Source organism: Corylus avellana, chromosome ca1 (assembly GCF_901000735.1).
Source record: "Corylus avellana chromosome ca1, CavTom2PMs-1.0".
NCBI classification, from domain to species: domain Eukaryota; kingdom Viridiplantae; phylum Streptophyta; class Magnoliopsida; order Fagales; family Betulaceae; genus Corylus; species Corylus avellana.
In genome coordinates, this window is record NC_081541.1 from 3,584,322 (window position 1) to 3,604,421 (window position 20,100).

Here is a 20,100-nt window from a genome sequence, read left to right on the forward strand (position 1 = left end):
AGTAATGCTACTCTTACTCCTGTCAACTATAAGAAAAAAAAATATTTGGTCACAAGTGGTATATATTTAATGGCGTGTACTAGCAATTGTAAACATGCATTTTGTTCTCTTATTTCTTGGTTTTGGCTTTCTTTGAAACTTGATTTTTCTTTCTTACTCTCTTTGGTGCTTGTGGCTTTCCTCCCGCAGTTTTACTTCTCTTCCGTGCAATTCCCTGCATCCAGACTCCCATCAAAACAGCATACATGCAATGTGATATAATTAATCTATAAAAACAAAAGCAGTGTAGCTCAATTGAATCAAGATGCTCTCTGAAGTACTGAAGAAGGTTCGGAAACATACTGATGTTTTCTCAGCTTTCCCTTTGGTTTTCCCATTAGTCTGTTCTTCAGCGTCTTCATTTTGATGAGAAATGGCTTTAGGCATCTTGTCAGCTTCATCTTCTGAATCAAATGAGAAACCTTCTAGTGTCCCTACTCAAACAAAATGATGGATGCTAAGGAAGAGCAATGTTTGGAAATTTTAAAAAATAAACAAATAAACAAATAAACAAAATTAAAGTCAAATATTGACACATAAACACCAATGAAAAACCTTGGGGGGAAAAAAGAAAGAAAAGAAAAAACTCCAACCTTCAACCATAGTTTCAGCTTCATATACGTTAGACTGTGGTTTAAGCTGAATGAAGTCATTCATGATAGCCTCTATCTGATCAAGAAATAAACAATATTGAGCCAATAAATCAGACAATACTTTCTACTATACCTACACACATTTCACAGCAATCTCCAACCCATACTACAATCAGGGAATAAGTGCCAATGAGGATGGGAAAAGAAGAATAGCAAGGCAAACAAATCTTTTTATCTACCACGTATATACATCCAGTGAAGGAGAGATCTTAAGCAAAGAATTGACACACCTTTGCCTCTGACTGACCAAAGCTAACCTGAACAAAAGACAGTATGACAGCAATGTCACTTTTCAGAATTAAAATTTGAAATTAGTTTATTATGTACATCATGATAGAGATTTCTGGTTTCCAAAAAACATTTATACTAAAAGCAATTTTTTAGACCATGATGTCCACTGTGAATATCTGAGATGGAGATTGAAGACGTACAATGCAAAATGTCCTGGAAGGAACTATACTTGTTTTGTATATGGTTCCTGAAATAGTAACCAAAATTAAACCAAACAGAAGTTAGCTGCTATGCATGGAACATGCAAAACAATAGCCATGTTGCTTAGTCTAAACAAAATTAAGGTCTACAAAAAGAAAGGAAAACAACAAAGGCATATAACAACACAAGTAGAAAGGGAATGGTTTCTTCTAAATTTGGCGCAAATGCCTTTGACATTTTTGCTTTTTATCCAGGAAAAATTTTAATAGACACTGAAAAGTGGTCAACCAATATCATGGTTCTATTATAAAAAGAAATAGATTATTATATTCATATATCAACACAATATTGAAGCAGGTCTATGGATCGGCATAACCTGAGACCAGCAGATTTGAACAAAACCAACCTTTTAAATCTATATACATTTCATGATTTCCTGATGGGGCATCTGAAATTACTATTCGTCCTACAGCGCCCATATCACCACTCAAATCTATGGAATCCCCTTCACATTCAACGAGTGCCTGCAACAAACAAAGATTTTGGTCAATAACTGTTTTTATTTTATTTTATTTTTATTTTTTTTGGGGGTGGGGGAAGCAATACTCTATAATGACTGTGCAGAGACCTTGTGCCAGAAAGCTGCAAAGGGATGGAGGGGAACAACTCCATCGTCTTATTCACACTGGTTATGCTGGCTTCAGCATACATATAGTGGATCCACCTAGGCTTTAACCAGCAATGACCAAGTAAATTCTCCGAGTACTATTGTCCTCTCAAACTTCAACAGTTAAATCTCATTGTATATTTTTCTCCGCTATATAAGGTATTACAAAAAAAAAAAAAAAAAAAAAGACCCCAGAGAATAACGACATTTTTATTTTTTACAAGTAATCGAAGTATCATAAAAAGCGATAAGGACATTGAATCATTGATTATAGTCATTATTCATTGTGAAACAACACCTTACTAAGCTAGGATCAAACTGCCAAGCAAAGAATCAAGATGAGCTGTCATCATACCTTTGAGCGGTGGACTTTCTCAGAGAGCACCAACGGCAACCTTGAGGAGGAGGCCTGCAATGTATAAATTGCCAAGGCATTTCATTAAGCCAATGACCAGATGGGCCAGCACTATAGCTACTAATCATAACTCTTACATGACGTTCAATATGCTTGTCAGATGTTTCTTCCTCTGCAACTTCCACATTGTCAACATTTCCTATACCATTAACAAGTAGCAAGTGTCAAAACTTTAAAAAAAGTACGTACCTGTGAGAGAGAGAGAGATTTGTCATCCATTATGAACAGGTTTAATATTAACCACTATTAGTGCCTCTCTTCTCAAACTAATTACAGATTTTATTATTTTTACAGCTAAAACAATTCACACCTTTGTTACAAACCCCACGTCATACCTTTTCTTTCCATGCTCTCATTTATTTTTTCCTCTTTGACTGGTGTGTTTTCTACTTTCAGCCGTTTCCTCGACGATTTTTCTTTTGAAGCCTTCTTAGATGGAGACTCTAAATCACTGCCAATAAGAACGACATCATCACCCTTTGCTCCCCCTTCGAACTCAGATGTTTTTCGGTCAGAAGATTCTGCATGATGAATATTGTCCTCCATTACAGGGCTATTATCACGACCTGACTCAGAATCTGATGATAACATCCAAACTGAATCATTGGGTTCCTGTACAAATAAATTACGGTCTTGCCATCAGCAAACAACAAAACAAAAGCAAGCTAGACATATGCTTAAAATCAACTTAAACCCCATTAAGTTATAACACCATTACTCTTTCTGATGTGCATAGAAATATAACATTTTAGAAATTTCAGTTCATTAAAAACTCTGTGGCCCACTAAATTTCTGGGAGTTTACCTGCAGAGGAAAAGTAGAACGCATGGATGGATACTAACAGCGTTCCAAGGAGGGACTAACCACACCATATAAAGTAGTGTAATACGTATAGATCTTAAAATCACAATATACAACATAAGTGTGCCTTTCCAAGCAATAGATAGGTCCATTTCCAAAAGTAATAAAATCACATTTACCTTAATTTATTTAGTAATATAAGGATAGATACAATGAATGGTGAAGAAAGTGACAGAATAAGTGCCCTCTTACTTTACAAACAATCCAGAGGCATTTAGTCTGATCTGCTTCAAATTAGTGCAGATGCAAGCTATATCAACATAAGATGGCAAAAAGAGTGCGCTGTTACTTAGCAGGCAATCTGGAGGTATCTAATTTTCAAACTTCTGCATCATATTAGTGCACTTGCAAGCTATATGGATGCAGATAAGATCCCTCTTTGTGAAACAATTTTGAAGTAAGCAAGGAATATACCACGTGAATGATTCCATAAAATTTCCCTTTCTAAAATTGCTCTCCTACAAAGTGGCATATTCTTTTTTTTTTTGATAGTGCCATTCAAGAACACTATATGAAATCATAAAATATTAATTATCAAAGAAAACAAGTGTAATGAAAAAGTAAACAAAAAATGGCCACTGACAGTTGCAGTTCAATTTTATAGATTGTCATTACGGTACCATTCAGCTTGTTTTACTTATGGGAACTCTTTCAAAAAACTATTTACACCCTCAATCCTGTGACTTGCAAGGACAAGACCTCTACCCTAGATTTTAGGAAGAACGACAAAATGCATTAAGATTTACCATAGGAAAAAGACAAAAGTTGATTCATTTGAATTAATAATTGAATAAACGCAAGATATGTTTTAAATTTGTTGAAAACATCCAACATGTCCAGGATTGCTTAAGATCGCAAGCAGATAAAGTGGGAAAACAAATGTCCTCCTCACAAGTACTTTATTTACATTAATATTGCTATGTTGGTTGAATAATTAAAACATTGGCATGCTCTATTGTAAATTATTTTCTTCAAGAAAACAAAAATTGCAATTGGCTCTTTTCTTGATCAGATAGGCCCCAAAATAAATTTAAAAGAAAAATGATAAGGATCAAGCTCAGCCTATTTATAAATGATGATTTTTTGACACTTGATGCAGAAAACTTAAGGAGAACGTTGACAATTACTATAAATCAAAAGTTCATTCACCAAATTAAAGACACGAAGTAGTGACAAGGTAATGATTCTTACATGAGGCTCTATATTCTTCTCAAGTGTTACTTCCTTGGCAACAGTCCTGTCACTCTCCTCCCCTGTATCGTTATTAGAAGTCATGTTATGGAACTTCCAGGGAATACATTCAAGGTACAAAAACTTAAAAAAATATAATGTAAAAGGAGGCAACAATCACTATCAAAAGGCTTAAAGCCATGAGTTGATTGTTTTCTTTTTAAATCATCAGATAGTGTGTGACTTGTCTCTTTAAAGCCTACGTTTTAATTCAACACTAGAAAAATGCACATATTGTTATCCCAAATACTAGTATACCTGTTTTTCTCTTTTTGTTGGCTGTATTCTTCTTTTGCTGAGGTGTTTGGTCTTCTACTCTCAGCCTTTTTTTCGGAGACTTTGCTTTTGATGGCTTGTTGGATGTAGACCCTGCACCACTTTCACCAAGAGTTATAGCTTGATTCTTGCCTTTCTTGGTAATTTTAGATGATTTACTTGGAGATGGCTCCTCAATATCAACTATGTCCTCCCTTGAAGGACTATCTTTTAGTGAAGACTGAGAATCAGATGATACTGGCAGCACTGAGTGAGATGGCACCTGGTCAATGAAGCAAGATTTACGATTAGCACCCGTACAAAAGCGAAGGAAGGTGAAAGGGTGGTGTAATCACTGCATTATCAAGGATCGAACATGAAGATGGACAAAAACAAACAATTTGATGATCCCCAACCTTACAATTTTAGCAAGCCCGAGGGCAACCAATTAGTGAACATAATCCAATTACATAAAAGGAATCAAGGATAATAATGTGGTGCAAGATAGTACGAAAGATCGTGATGCATCAGACCCAAAACTAACAAGTAATTTCAACTTGAGACATTCTGCAAGAGCTACCCAGAAAAACATGTATATAGGCACAAACACATGTGCCAAGAATACCTTACACCAGAAATCTTTAAAGGTGTAGCTCTTAATTTATTTACTGCATTATCAAAACGTGACCAATGAGCCTACCTACCCCTCTAGCGTCTACCACAACATTGTCTTCAACCACAACATTTGAATCGTAACTGACACTTTCAATGTATCAATTGACAACAATTAGTTCACCAAAACAAAATAAAGAGAGATTCAGACATTTCTCAACCATCCAGTTCATACATATATTGCGTGAAAACTCTCAATTTTCCACCTTAAGCTCAGAAACAAACAAACGGCTCCAACCTTAAGTTGCACAACAAGAAATGTATTGGCTTCCGCAAATTAATCATTCCAATTCACTATTACCCTATAAAATTCTAAATGGAATTGAACCCATGACATACGGTGACAAGTACTGACTAAAAGAAGATTCTTCCAATACCTGGAAAGAACGCAACCAATCCGGAGATTCCTCCCTCGAGCTGCTCATTTTAGCCTTTTATGCCAAACCACAACCAAATAATCCGATCCTTTTCCGTGCCTGCTTCAATATAATCTAATTGAAGCAAATAAACAAATTAATTAACTAAAAACATACAAAGAAAGATTAGTACAATAACCGAGTCCGGAGTTACTGATATATATAACTGATTGGTTTTTCCACAGTTAAAGACTAAAAAATTGAAATAACGGAGAAAAAACAAAATTAAAAATAAAACAAAAGGGAAATCTCCCTGATTTAATTTAATTTAATTGAAATTATAAAAGTAAGTAAACTTAGAACCAGCTTATTGATCTGAAAAACGTGTTGAGAATCTAGGTAATGTTGCCGATACCACTGTCACGCTAAAACTAAGCCCTAACCTTCCAGAAATGGAAACATTCTGGCATCGAATTTCGGAGAACCATGAAAATCCAAAAGAAAACAAAAAATACATTGTGAAGTGAGGGATGGAAGTATTACCGAAAATACAGCGGCCGATTGTGCAGGAATCAAAGAGCTCCTTGCTTTGTCTACGGCAGAGGCTTTTGGCGACTGAAGAGTCAAAGAGTGAAGAGCGAAATGGAATACGCGGGACAAGTTTCTTCGGCGCGAGATTGTTTGTTTGCTTGGGTTATGCTATTCCGAGACAGGGATGGGACATGATTGTCTTTTTAACCCTTTTTAAAATTATTAATAAATAACTCAAAATAAAAAACACTTCTTAAATCTAAATTCCAAAAAATATATCGTATAGACTATAGAATCATATTTTCTATAAAAATTAAAAAAAAAAACAAAAAAATCAAATATATTTTCAAATCTTAATAATTCTTTTTAAATTAAATAGTTAATTTTATCATATCAATATGTATCGTTTCTATTAATAATTGACAAGTTTTTTCTTTTTCTTTTGTGTAGTTTGATATTGATGCAAATGTGAATAAGATTATTGGGATGGATTGAGATTTTGATCTCTCACATTTGTGGAGGTGGGTAATGGTATAAATTATATTTTTATCTTATTTTCGTTTACCTTATTCATGTGACAGTACTAATTAATTTTTTTTATTTTTTAAAATAAAGATTATATATTAAGACTGATTGACACTGTCTCACAATTTCACTATACAAAAAACTCACAATGTTACATAACAGTTTCAACAAATCTTTATTTTTTTTAGAAATGTTAAAAAGTAAAAATCAGTTTATAAGGGATAGCTCAATTGGCTGTAAATCAAGTCTCAAGAAACAGTAGTTACTAGTTCGAATCTTTCATCCCCTCCCCTTATATCAACATGTAAAAAATAAAAAGGGTAAAAATCATATATTTTTATCTCACGTCAACCAATCATTTAATCCGTCATTATTCTACAACAATCCCATAAGATAAGGGGTTACGTTGGTAAAAAAAAAAAAAAGGGAAATAAAACAAAGAGAAGAGTAAAATATGAGCAAAGCCCTACTATTATCGTTTATCCGCACTACTCCTTTATAGTCAGCAGCGGCACCAAGCAGCAGAATCAAAATAACACAAACGAGGAATCTGAAAATGGAGAAAGGAAAACAGGGAGTGGTGGTGCCGAAGATGATTCCCCAGCAGCAGAACCCAATAGAGCTTATTCAGGCTCGGTTCAAGGAGTTGGAGGCTGGGTTCAGGGGCTGGCTGGCCAAGCAGTCTCTGCCGGTGGAGGCCGCCGTGGTGACAGCCACCAGCGCCGCCCAGGGTGCTGCCATAGGCGGCTTCATGGGCACTCTCACCAGCGACTTGTCGTCCTCTCTCCCGACCCCTCCCCCCCAGACCAACCCACAAGCTATGGCCTCTTTCAAGCAAGCCCAGGTTGGCATCGCTTCTCCTTCTTCTTCCTTTTTCCTCGGTTTCCCTCTTGATTATTTCGATTTCTCATATCATTTAGAGACAAACTTGCTATTGTAAACAAAAAAATATTTTCAAGATTTGGTTTTTATTGGAAAATTTGTTTTTGTTTTTGTTTTTTTTTTTTTGGTCACGGGTTTAGATAAATAACCTTATTATGATCTATGGTTTTCAAGCAGGCCTATGTTGGTGTCACGCTGTTCTTCTTTTTTCCCTCAATTACCCCTTTTCATTTTTCGCTTGCTCATGCTAGAGAGGTACTTGTTATAGTGAAAAGAAAGAGTTTTTGGCTTGGTAGATTGGGTTTTATTGAAAAGCTGCATTTTTGTCATGTGTGTAGATAATTGTAGTATGAAAACTGTGGTTTTATCCATGGACGTAAAATTGGCTTCGTGGTGAGATTCTTGTCTTACTATATGGAAAGAAGTTTCTAGCTACAAATAGTTCGTAAAATTTGATTTTCGGTTGGCATTGTTAACAGATGGAGGGGTTTCATTTATATATAAGAAAATAGGATCTAATTGATGTATGAGAATTGATTTACTTTGATTATAGGCTCTTTCTGGGGGTCCGTTTGTACAAGCCCGCAACTTTGCTGTGATGACAGGTGTCAATGCTGGCATTTCCTGTGTCATGAAACGACTGAGAGGCAAGGAGGATGTCCAGTCTAGGTAAGCTTTCATTAGCATTCCTTGTTCTCCCATTTCTCCCCACTGTAGTTTTTATGATTTGCTAAACTCAATTAGATGGGATTTGGGCTCCGGTGACTTGGTTTATTGGTAGAGATACTTAATTACTTTCATGTAGTTTCCCGGCTTGATCTTATTACAATTTTTACCGCTTCCCATCTTTTAGATTATCTTAGCAGCCAATGTGAAAAAGTTGTTTGTAATTTGTTGAGAAATTTTATAACTGATGGTGGTCTTTTTGGTGTGGAAGTATCCCAATCTTGTGAGAAATGCAGATGTTGACAATGATGCTGCTGAGATCTACATATCCCGGATATTGGCCATTATGACATAAAGGAGAGATTTTACGTTTGGGCCGTGTGAGGGGAGATGAAGGGGGGAAGCCCCCAAAAATTCACCTGAAGTTGTTGTTATAGCATCCAAGTTCCTGCAAATATTTATTTTGACATCATACTTCCCCTGCATCCATCCTTGATTAGGATGATTGAATTGCTTATTTAAATCATAAAAGGTTATATGTAAATTTTTAGTTATTAGATTAGCAAATACTTGAAAATATCTCAACAAATAGAAGTACAATGAATGAAAATAACCACCTTCTGTTACTTTTGAAGAACCCTTCTTCTTCGCTAGATAGAATGTTTTGTTGATTACTCTTGCAGTATAGACCGTTTCAGCACAATAAGTGTTATGTAGCTTTTGTTGTTGCTGTTTTCGTTGGTAGGTATGGAATATTTTGCAGAGTTTAGGAATTAAAATCATATTATTCACATCAGAAGCTGATTTAAGCAATAAATATAAGGCATGCCTACCTCCCTAAATTCAACTTATCTGTAGATGATTTTCTAGGATGTCTAAAGTGGCAAAAGCTTATTCTTGTTATTTTTTTTTTTTTAAATGCTATGGTGAAAAGAAATGTAAGCCTTTACGCTATTTGATATTAACTACTACCAAAACTCATTATTTTAGACAGGTGCAGCTATGTCTTGGCACTCTCTAACATGGCAAAGAATTGTGCTGTGTCCCATTACTGTATTGGATTTCAGTGAATGCTAAAACCTTTGGATGTGGTTTTGGTCCAGCTAACCGCATATAGTCTAGCATGAAGGTCATAAATTACCTACACTAGTTTGATTTATATGAGAAAAAAAAATTGTTTATTTTGTTCTTGGGTCTAAAGTAAAAACATCATGAGCAGAAATGTTTTATGCTTAAATCTGTTTGTTGGCTGTTGTTACACCATCCTAGTGAGTAATTTGTTGTTGGCAGGCTCTTCGTTTTGCATGGAATTCCATGTGGCACATATGTTCCAAACATATTTATTTTCGTTTCTTTTCCTCTCTCTCTCTCTCCAAATTTGATGAGCATACAATCATGAAAACTCTGATGGACATCTCTATAAATAACTCTGACGGACATCAATACACATGTATTATAACTTTATATTTTCAAATTTTCAAATCAAGATGTGGTGGTCTTGTTTTTTAAATTCCGAGGGAAATTGAGGAGTCTGCTTATTTGAAATTGATATGAGAATGTTCTAAATGTATATTTGAAGACATACTTGGATTGTGATACAAATAAATTTGACATCCAAACTTTGATGTACCCAAAAAAAATATTTGGGAATGGCGCATTTATCTTGATTGGATAGTTTTCTCTTGTGATTTGGGGTCTTAGATTTGACTTGGGCTTAATTTCCTTAAAATTTGGGGGTCACTGATCGACAAAGTGTTATGTATTATCCTAATTTTTGTTCCCTGTGCTTTTCATTGCAGCATGGTGGCAGCTTTTGGTTCTGGAGCCATGTTTTCACTTGTGAGTGGCATGGGTGGCCCAAATCTGGCAGGAAATGCAGTTACTTCTGGCCTCTTTTTTGCTCTTGTTCAAGGTGGACTTTTCAAGGTGAGCATTAACAGGAAGGAATTTATCATTTCAAGAGTAGTTCAAGGTCTACAGAGATGTTTTTTTTTCAAGTCCATAACAGTCGATAACTGCAATGCAAACCATGGATGTTGTAGTACATTGTCACAGCAACAAGCGGACATTATCCATGTCATTTATCGAGGAATTTTCTTGCAGTTCCCTGATTTTAGTCTAATATTGAGACATGAGTCTATGGTAGGGTAAGAGTTCTGACATGAGTTGGGGGGCGGATTAAGGTATGCTTTCCTTTGGTGAGCTTATATATATGCCATTATATGAGGCATCCATGATAGGGTAGCACCCCTTTAAAATTGATATAGAACCTCAAACTTAAGTAGAAAATGATGGCTGCATTTAATTTGTTAGACCTCCACTATGTTATTGGCCTCTTCTATGAGTGATAACAAGTAAAGAGTTGAAAAGTTGATAATCTCATCAAGAGAAACGAGCAAAATATTTTGCTGCTATTACCACAGTTTCATGTAATATATATACGATGTTGCGAAACTTGAGAATATTTAATTCTCAATGTGGATGGGAAGTGAATGGTTTGGATCAATTCCTGGTCACACAAGTTGATGCAGAATGGGTGACAATGGGGCAACTCCCCATCTCAGATTTTGATTTGTTATTCTGTTCTATTGGTGCTTGCTTACATATGCTGTGCATTTACCACATGGTTATGCAGTTAGGGCAAAAGTTCTCTACACCACCAGCTGAAGATGTTTTTTACAATAAAACAAAATCCATGTTGCATAACCTTGGCCTCCAGAATTATGAGAAGAATTTCAGAAGGGGCTTGTTAACGGACAGCACGTTGCCTCTACTCACTGATAGGCAAGTAGTTGGATTTTCATCTTCCTATATTCTAACATATTTTGTACCATCTTCCTAAATGATTATAGCTTAGCCATGTATTTATGTTGTAATGGGCCTGACTGGCCGTGATGTGTTTCAGTGCTCTTAGAGATGTGAAAATCCCTCCTGGACCAAGGCTTCTCATTCTTGATCACATTCAGAGGTCTGACTCGTGATGTATGTTCTTAATACTTTCCCCTGAATTTATGTTCATCTCACCTCTGATTATATCTTTGACTTCAGGGACCCCGAGTTCAAAGATGGGCGAAAAAGTGGTCGTTGAGGATCTACTGTCATTCTACTTTGCTGCAAATTATTTTTTTACCTGTTAAACCGTAGAAAACATACGGGTCTTTTTGTTTTAAATGAGAAGATGTCATTTTTGTGGTCATAACACATTAAATTCTGCCCGAGTAGTTTGATTTTCACGGTGCTATGAATTGGCTCAAATAATACTGTTATGTGCTTGGAGGTGGTAGTTTGGGTAAAATATGCTGATTAAAGTTGCTATTATTATTACTATTACTGTTTGATAATATGTTACCAGGGTAGCTCAAACGGTTGGAATTCACAACTCATAAAACAAAAATTATTAGTTTGAATTTCATCTTTCCCTTCCTTTAAGGGCCAATCACTTATTAACATGGCTACTCTCTAAGCTGGATGCCATTAATGCAATAGTTACAGGTGTCCCGTGTTTAACAGTACTAGCAGGAAGATAAAGGAGAAAGTAGAAATAGAATGAGAATGTTGAAAGTGGTTGGGACTACCTTGTGTTTACATAAATGATCTGTTTGGGTTTGGGATTTCAATAAATACATCTTTAAAATCGCTATTTTTTAAAATCACAAAGGTGATTTTGGTTTAAATTTGTACTTTTTCAAATAAAAAGCACAATGTCAAACGTATTACGTCTTGTAATATATTTTAAAAGCACAAATCATTCTTGCAAAATCGTAATTCCAAACGCACCATACATAAAGAATGAATCAACTGCAACTGGTTTGTAGTGTTTAAGGTGAGGGAGTAGGTTGGTCTAACAAAGATATATACCATAGTTTCATGTAATATATATATTTCAAAATACATTTTAGGCCGAATCAATCAGGCCTAACAAAGCCTCTCTCCTGCGGAAACTTCATAATTTTAGTAAACCAGAAACTAAAACCATTCGGCAATACTGTACTGCTCGGTACAAATATTTCGTTCGAATTCCTTGTGATATACAACTGAAATACCCACTTTGATTAGGTGCCAAATAAATAGAACCTACCAGTACAAAAGCTTCAGCGACCCAACGTACCAGCCCCCAAGTACAAACAATCCACCCTACTAAAAATTATACAACAGGAATTATAGAGGCTGCCGGACAACCGGGTAAAACCAGCAAAGGAAACGCGCCATTAGCCCCACTATCCGGCTGAAGGATCGTTTATCACACCCAAGAAATCATCTTTTATGGTACCAATGCAGAACTGCCAAAAAGGGGAAATACAATTAGATAAGCAACATATGAAAGCTAAAATTCCAATTCATAATATGCTCAAAAAGTCGCCAAATATTTCTCTATGGGTTCTTTGCACTTCTAAGAAATCATTAACCCTATCCACTTCAAAGTAATTTTAATAAATACTCAATACAAAATAAGTTGAATTCAGACTTGATTTGATTGAAATTGAGGGTGCCTTCAATGATAAACCTAAAAGAAAATCCACAAACAAAATAGAAAATGAAACGAGCCTTAAATTCTTAGAAGGCAAGAATTGATCCTAAGGTCAAACTCCACACCCTTTAACCACCGGAACCAATGCCCAAAAGCATGACAAGATCTTCAAACGAAAAGTTCGTTGATGATGAGAATCCATAGTGTAGAAAATAACAATGGCAGGACCAAAATGAGTTAAAGTAATGAAGTCAAGGCAATAACATCACTCTGGCAAACATAAATTTTCGTGAAAGGCATTGTGTTTTACCGTGCATGCTTTGAAAGGTTTCTTGGTAATTTACACACCCCAAAAGGTTCTTGATCTCACGATCTCACCCTTTATCCCCTTTTCATCGGGGGAGGAAGTGTCATTTAAGCTAAAGTTTATTTGCGCTTTGACTGTTTATTTTTTGAAAAGAGAATTTTGGTAAATCAATGGAATGAGATGAATTTTATGCCCGCTACAAGATAACAGCAAGTTGAGGCTTCAATAATGACAAGAAGATGGGCTATAGGGCATACAATTTCTGTAGCATCAACTCGAGTCCCAATTATCTTCAAGCGCACTTCACTATCCTTCTGTATTTTAACCTGAAGGAGACAAAGATATCAATTTCAAGCATAAAATTCTAAACTAGGTATTTAACAATCAAGTTTTTTCAGAAAATAAGTTGAAAATGAGGCTTACTGATCCATCCGAAGTAGTATAATTTGGCATATCTCCAATTTGGAATTCCATATCATCCGGTATCAACTAAAACAAAGAAAGGATATCAATAAATCGCGAGAACCAAAGCGACTATAATCACAGATTTGAACGATGGGAACATGAACTCTAACAAGCTTCGAGAACCAACAAACTAGGATTTATACAAGATGAGAATCCTTAAGCATCTTGCAACTTCACACATATACATAGAACATATAAAATCAGCTCCTCTGGTCAGGCTGTAATTTTCAAGTACAATTTAGGGAGAAAAGAAAACAAAATACCCATTGTAGCCGGAGCGCATACATCCACAAAAAAAAAAAAAAAAAAACAGTAAGCAATCACCCTGCTCACAAAAATTGTGACGCTAAAAATGGGAGAACAATTTGAAGTGCACCAAGAAACATAATATAAACAAAAGCATACCATTCCTCAGGCTGCAACAATATATGAATGGAAAGTAAAACTTACATGGTTTGAAACAAAAATTTGAACAGGTCCAGCTTCGGCGAAAAATCCCATCTGTGACAATTCCATGTAGTTAAACATATTTGCTGAAGTTATTAAAAAGACAAAATCCATATTTGCAGATTCATAACATAGATCAAATTATCAGATAGGTAAAAAAGGAAATGTATACCTTGTTCACCATAGTTACAACAGCTTCTAAAATCTCCCCTTTAAATGGTCTGAACACAACACATTGATACTTCACCGGAAATGTCACAAACCCTGTCCCATCACGAATCAACCCTTTTCCAATGTTCTCTATGCCCGTTATTGCCACCACAAACCCATGTCTACCGCTGCATGAGTAGAAAATCCTTCAATGGTGTAATGCCTCCAATTTGTTGGGTAACAACGAAGAGAGCTTACCATCCATTTGTTTTTCTTGCTTTAAATGATTTTATTGCTCACAATTGGATTTCCTCTTGTATTACAATACTGTTAAAGCAAAAATTGTGCTATACTATACATGATTTCGTTCGGGGGTTTTGGCTCTATGGAAACGCAATTCCAAGACCCAACCGGATTCAACTGAACCTGCTTTCTTTCTTTTTTTCTTTTCTTTTCCTACTAATTTGTTTTCTTGGAACCATACCCAGCATGATCCAAAAAACGTTTTGACAAAACCCATAAACTTTTCCTATCCACTTTCTACAGACCCAAAAAGAGGAAACCAGATTCTCCTTTTAAGTAGAGGCTGTTCAGTTTTCTAGGATTAGCTTTTACTAGGTTTTCTAGGGAACCAAACAGGGAAAAAAAAATAGAAAACATTGAGGGGACCAGACCTGCAGGTGCCCTCGACATCTTTCATGAGCTTGGAGACGAGGTTCTCGCGGAGGTTGCGGCCGAAGTGGCGCGGGTGTAGCTGCATGTTCCGCTCCAGTACTATGTGGAAGAACATCTTGTCTTTCTCTTTGGACGCAGGAGCAGCGACAGGACCCAAACCTACAGACGGTTCGACTCTCGATCGGAGCCGCTTATACGGTTATATTATACCCCCTACCAACCACTAGATGGGCGCGCCACTCAAGCCCACTATCTCTGTTACTCTGGGCTGGAATTAAAACAACAATTATGGGGATTGAAACATTATGGGCCCAAACCAACCGAGCCCAATCCGAGCAAATGGGTTAGAAAAACAATGAGCCCAAATGGACCATAACAATTGGTCCACGTCACTCTTCCCGGATCCACGTTGGATGGAATAATTTATAAGAGTTAGGCCTAGCCAATTCCTATACCAAAACCAATGTCCGGTCCAAACTTAGCTATTTATTTAAAATAAACGGTCAAAATGTTGTCACGTCATAATCACTGTCACCGTCACATTACCACTATAATCTTCTATTACCATTGGGGATGGTCAATCCCTCCATTCTTCCCATCCCCCAACATACCTCTATGGTCAAATGGTGTAGTTTAACCCCTCAAAGGCAAAAGTTGGAGGCAGTTAAACTAATGAGACGGCCGAAAAGTATTGTTTGACCACCCCTAAAACTAATTGGAGTTGGCACCTTGATTATCATCATTAGTCCCTCCCCCCAACCCTACATCTCCTTACGACCAAAATGCGTAATTTAACCACTTCAAAGGAAAGTTTGAGGTGGCCAAACCACCAATGTACCTAAAAAGAATTATTTGGCCACCTATAAAATTATTTGGCATTGGCCAGCCATCCCAAGTGACAGTAGTGTTAAAAGATTGTAGTGACAGTGAAACAAAAAATATGACAATAACGGTAATCAAATTGAAAGTAAAAGTCAGCGATCAATGTGACAATAACCGTATGACATGACATGATATAATTTAAGTTAAACAATTGGTTCATATTAAAGCTTGTTGCATCCGGTGATTGAGTGCCAATTTTTGGCTGGGTTCTCTACCCTTTTTCTTTTTCTTTTTTCTTTTTTTTTCTGTTGGCTTAATTAATGTTAATAGGAAATTTGACTTTGCAACGTGAAAAAAATATCTCACCGTTGATTTTTCTTTTTTCGCTAGAATGTCCATGGCTTGGCTTCCGTCTATGACAATCTCCGTGGGCTGTGGTGTGGGGGGCATTTACGGAAGGGAATATTTAATTGTTTCCCACCGGTTGAGATTTTTTCAACTGTGTTGACGGATATTTTGTCGGCGAATAAAGGATTCCCTACTTTTCAATGTAATGTGAATACGTGATGCTATTTCAAACCCAATTGTACCACCCACAAGACTTTTCCGGTGCGGGCCGTTGAAAAAATAGATAATGGTGCTGAAATGATCATGCCATCGACAGCCCTGAGTCACATACCAGTACTTTTATTTCCGGTGAGAAAAGAGACATGACCTATAGACATCCGGTATCGGCTTGCACTTTTAACTACCCTTTCATTTCGGTCTCTTTCTTATTCTATATTTATTATGTGATCTAAATTCTTACCTTTTTCTACGCCCTCTGTTGTCCATTTCTCATCCATCTCAGAATTTTACACGCCAAAGAAAGATTCTAGATTATCAAACAAAGAAAAGACCACTCATCCAATTCATCCAATCAAAACCCAATACTAAGTACACAGAGAACAAACAATTTTTATGTTCGATCTCGATATAATTCAGATCCATCTTGAACTAAATTACATAACATATTAACAATAGACTTCAACATTATATAAACAAAAATTGGCTCGAATTTCAATTCTTCCACATGTTTGTACACCCGGCCAAAAGCCAAAGATGAGTGATCAAGAACGAACGGAAGGAGGAGGAGAAGGGGAGGGGTGGTGGGCCCGGGAGAGCTGGTCGACGAGAGAGAGTAGGCGGGCTTGGTACTCACGCGCCTCGTGGACGGCCTCGGCCTCCAGCTCGCCGAGCTGGGAGCAGAGGCGCTCCTCCGCCTCCTCGGCGACACGGAGCCTCTCCCACGCCCTCTGCAGATCCTTCTTCATCTGCTCCTCCCTCTCCTGGCTCTTCCTCAGCTCCTTCTCCAGCTCCTCGTTCCTCTTCCTCAACGACGTCGTTTCCTCCTCGCCCGTCTCACTGCTCCTCCTCCTTCCACCATTCCCATCTCCGAATACACCCATTGTTTCCAAAACTCTCTCTCTCTCTCTCTCTCGCTCTGCAGCTGTGAATTCTATACCAAGAAGAGATATCTTTGGTTGGCTCTGGTTTTGCCTTCCTGGCCTTAGGACGTTTGTGTGTTTATATAGAGGCGCAAACCCGTGTGTCCAGGTTCAATGTATCTAGTTAGTCCTTTTCTCCAATTTCGTTAGTGCTCACGCACCCCTTCTTCTATTTATTCATTTTTCTTTCCTTCTTTTATTGGGTATTTTAACATGCATAAAATATTTATTATAAAGTAATTACAACTTAATGTATCAGTTCATATATTATAAAATAATTAATAATTAAAAATTAATTTTGAAATTATTCACTAAAGGAATAATTCAATTAACTATACACCTGCCTTATAAAGCGGAAATTACTATATCCAATTTTTCTCTCCTTGTAGACCGGTAAAAAAAACTGTTTAAATTGTTTAGAGTCTATAAGAATTATCTATTTAAATAAATTGCTGAACAAATTAACATATATTTAGACAGATGATTCTCGTCCCATATAAACTATCTTAGAATGTAATAATAATTTGGACAAATAATTACTGAATATCCCAATCTTTAATTCTATAGTAAATATCTTTGTACCTCGTACATCAACGTGGAAACACGCATGTTGGGCAAATTGAGAGGTTGTTGGTTGCGTTACGCAAATAATATGGGAATCGCTATCAAACCCAATTAATAATAATGAAATAGAAAGAAAAAAAGAAAAAACAATTAATAATAATAAACCGAATCTATTGACTTTCTACCACCCACGACGACAAACTCTAGCGCCAGGGTCCTTCCTGTTATTATCGTTACTGGGACTAAGATCTTCTTTATATAATTCTTAGGAACTGTTTCATACATAGTTTTTAAAATCTCAATTATTATTTTTAATTAAATTAACACTTAAATGACTCAAATTCTATTTTAATAAGTAAATTCTAATAATTTAATAACTAATAAAAATTATTTCTAATACCATATTAAGTTATCAAAAGTTTAAACTAATAAAAATAAGTAAATTTAATTATTTAATTAATAATTTATTAATTATAATTTTTTTATGTTTAAAATATATAATATTTATGTTCGTGCGTCAGGTAAAACTTCTTAATCCTAATCATTTAATTTTATATCAAATTCAGGTCGAGTTGTTTTGTTGATTGTATGGTTTTCATCGATTATTGAGTCTTGTTGGAGCTCTCCCCCGTCCCTTCTGGGCCTTCCCCCTCTTGTAATTTTATTTTCTTTTTACTGAATTTTTTATATCCCTTAAAATAAGAAAAGAAGAATTATTTCCGATTTATACTTTAGCGTGCTGACATCCAAAGTGCGCTGCAACTTTTGTTTGTGGGTCAACTCCTATACGAGTGCGCTTTCGTAATCTGTCCTTTTTTTTTTATTTTATTTTTTACTCCTCTTTATTATTATTATTTATTATTGGTTATTTTAATAGAATATCTACCTTCTACTTTCTTCTAGGTTACGCGTATCATACTCGAGCCGCCACCCATGACAAATTGAGAAGTTGCGGTGCTTTATACGCCAATAATATGGGAATAGCTTACGATTAGGCGATTATATTAAACTAATCTAATTACAAGATAAATAATTATAGTTTATCCCTTTAAATTTAAACTTAAATAATAATATCTCTCAAATTTTGAATTTTTGTTTTAAAAAATAAAATAAAATAAACATATTATTCTTTTGTGGTTTTCCTCTCTTATGTTTTGGCCAAATTTGGATTTTTTTGTCAATAATTAAGCAAAATACAATGTTCATGGAAGCAATTGACAGAAAAATGGTGTTACACAGCCCGAATCACAACACACCCACGTCTTGATTTTGAACTCATAAGCCATCATCCCTATTTGTCCAATAGAAGAAAGAAAAGGGTGAGGATCTGATCCTAAAAAAAAAATTAAAAAAAAAAAATTTTGAGGAGTATTATTTTATGTAATTATTGAGATTTGAGAAGTTTCCTCCATTATCTACGGCATGTCGTGTCACGTATAACTTGTGGTGTCTCCAATCCCTCCTTCCTCATAAAGAGGCATTGTGGCCTCTAGTCAGAGTTTTATATACTTTCGTTTTTTATTCCCCTAGGGCGGTTTATTAAATAATTAATTTAACTTTGGCTTCTTAGTTTTTTTTTTTTTTTGGTAACTTCATTCTTTAGACTCATGAATTACCACGCGATTTGATAAATTTTATAAACTTTAAAGCCTCTCAATTTGAACCTCTGACATTTCAATTGTAGTCAATTTGAACATTTTCGTCAGATTTTAAATGTTAAAAGTAAGACAATGACGTTTATACCCCTAACTTTTTTTATAAAATTCGAAATTTTTTTTTTAAAAAAAAAAAAAAAAAAAAAAACGAAAATCATGCATATTTTGGTCTTTTTAGGTATTCTCGTTAAAAGTTAACGGCTAAATCTGATAGATGTAGGGGTATCAACCCGGTCCGGTTTTCCGGTTTTGGCCAAAACTAGGGTATCCCGGTTCTTGGTTTTGGGAAACCGGAACCGTGAATCGGGTCCCGGTTAACTGGGGTCTCAGTTACCGGCCAGTTTCGGTTTGCACCCAATCCGGTAACCAGTTTTTTTTTTTAAAAAAAAAAAATTGTTTTTTGGCTTAAATTAATTTTTTTTTGACAAAACAACCACCAATTCTAGATAATCAAACAAATCCATACCCAAACCAAAACAAAAATAAATTCATTTAGGTAGAACAAAGAAAGATCTCACGAAGTAGATATGAGCAAGCAAGTAGTTGGAGAAGGATTCCAACGATCGACACCAGTCAATAAGTAGATCTCATTGTCGATAACAACGTACTAAAATTACATCAAGATCATTGACGGATGTGACTATGAGAAAAAACCTCATTTTTTTCTCTCCTCTGCCCAATGCTTTTTATTTTTTTAATCTTCTCGGTAAAATAAAAAAAAAATAGAGTGAGTGGGTGCCTGGGTGGGGAAGTGGTTGAATACTGCTGGTAGAGAGATAAAAGGGGAAAAACTAAATTAAAATAAAATAAGTGGTGGGTCGTGTGTAGGAAAAGAAAGAAAGAAATTGTAAATTAATAAAATAATGAAGGTCAAAA

At 35.7% G+C, this 20,100-nt stretch overlaps 4 protein-coding genes across 4 annotated transcripts; 1 reads left to right on the top strand and 3 right to left on the bottom strand.

The window, feature by feature from the left end:
• Positions 1 to 27: 27 nt before the first annotated feature.
• On the bottom strand, positions 28 to 6,261 carry LOC132167654 (DNA-binding protein BIN4). The gene is made up of 13 exons (XM_059578668.1): positions 6,124 to 6,261; positions 5,602 to 5,715; positions 4,556 to 4,835; positions 4,259 to 4,320; positions 2,542 to 2,818; positions 2,284 to 2,345; positions 2,147 to 2,200; positions 1,531 to 1,648; positions 1,124 to 1,170; positions 923 to 949; positions 633 to 708; positions 343 to 473; positions 28 to 214 (listed from the first exon to the last, which is right to left on the bottom strand). Exons 2-13 carry the CDS (start codon positions 5,647 to 5,649, stop codon positions 110 to 112), a joined length of 1,287 nt encoding a protein of 428 aa, XP_059434651.1. The 5' UTR covers positions 5,650 to 5,715; positions 6,124 to 6,261; the 3' UTR covers positions 28 to 109.
• An 844-nt stretch (positions 6,262 to 7,105) lies between these two features.
• LOC132167243 (chloroplastic import inner membrane translocase subunit HP30-2) lies at positions 7,106 to 11,508 on the top strand. The gene is made up of 6 exons (XM_059578151.1): positions 7,106 to 7,480; positions 8,072 to 8,187; positions 9,984 to 10,110; positions 10,820 to 10,968; positions 11,090 to 11,152; positions 11,233 to 11,508. Exons 1-6 carry the CDS (start codon positions 7,193 to 7,195, stop codon positions 11,270 to 11,272), a joined length of 783 nt encoding a protein of 260 aa, XP_059434134.1. The 5' UTR covers positions 7,106 to 7,192; the 3' UTR covers positions 11,273 to 11,508.
• A 518-nt stretch (positions 11,509 to 12,026) lies between these two features.
• LOC132187438 (DNA-directed RNA polymerase II subunit RPB7) lies at positions 12,027 to 14,872 on the bottom strand. The gene is made up of 6 exons (XM_059601752.1): positions 14,696 to 14,872; positions 14,044 to 14,209; positions 13,875 to 13,925; positions 13,383 to 13,448; positions 13,217 to 13,285; positions 12,027 to 12,464 (listed from the first exon to the last, which is right to left on the bottom strand). Exons 1-6 carry the CDS (start codon positions 14,809 to 14,811, stop codon positions 12,402 to 12,404), a joined length of 531 nt encoding a protein of 176 aa, XP_059457735.1. The 5' UTR covers positions 14,812 to 14,872; the 3' UTR covers positions 12,027 to 12,401.
• A 1,635-nt stretch (positions 14,873 to 16,507) lies between these two features.
• LOC132167244 (protein RESPONSE TO LOW SULFUR 2-like) lies at positions 16,508 to 17,072 on the bottom strand. Its single transcript, XM_059578152.1, has one exon. It carries the CDS (start codon positions 16,964 to 16,966, stop codon positions 16,628 to 16,630), a length of 339 nt encoding a protein of 112 aa, XP_059434135.1. The 5' UTR covers positions 16,967 to 17,072; the 3' UTR covers positions 16,508 to 16,627.
• Between the last annotated feature and the right edge of the window lie 3,028 nt (positions 17,073 to 20,100).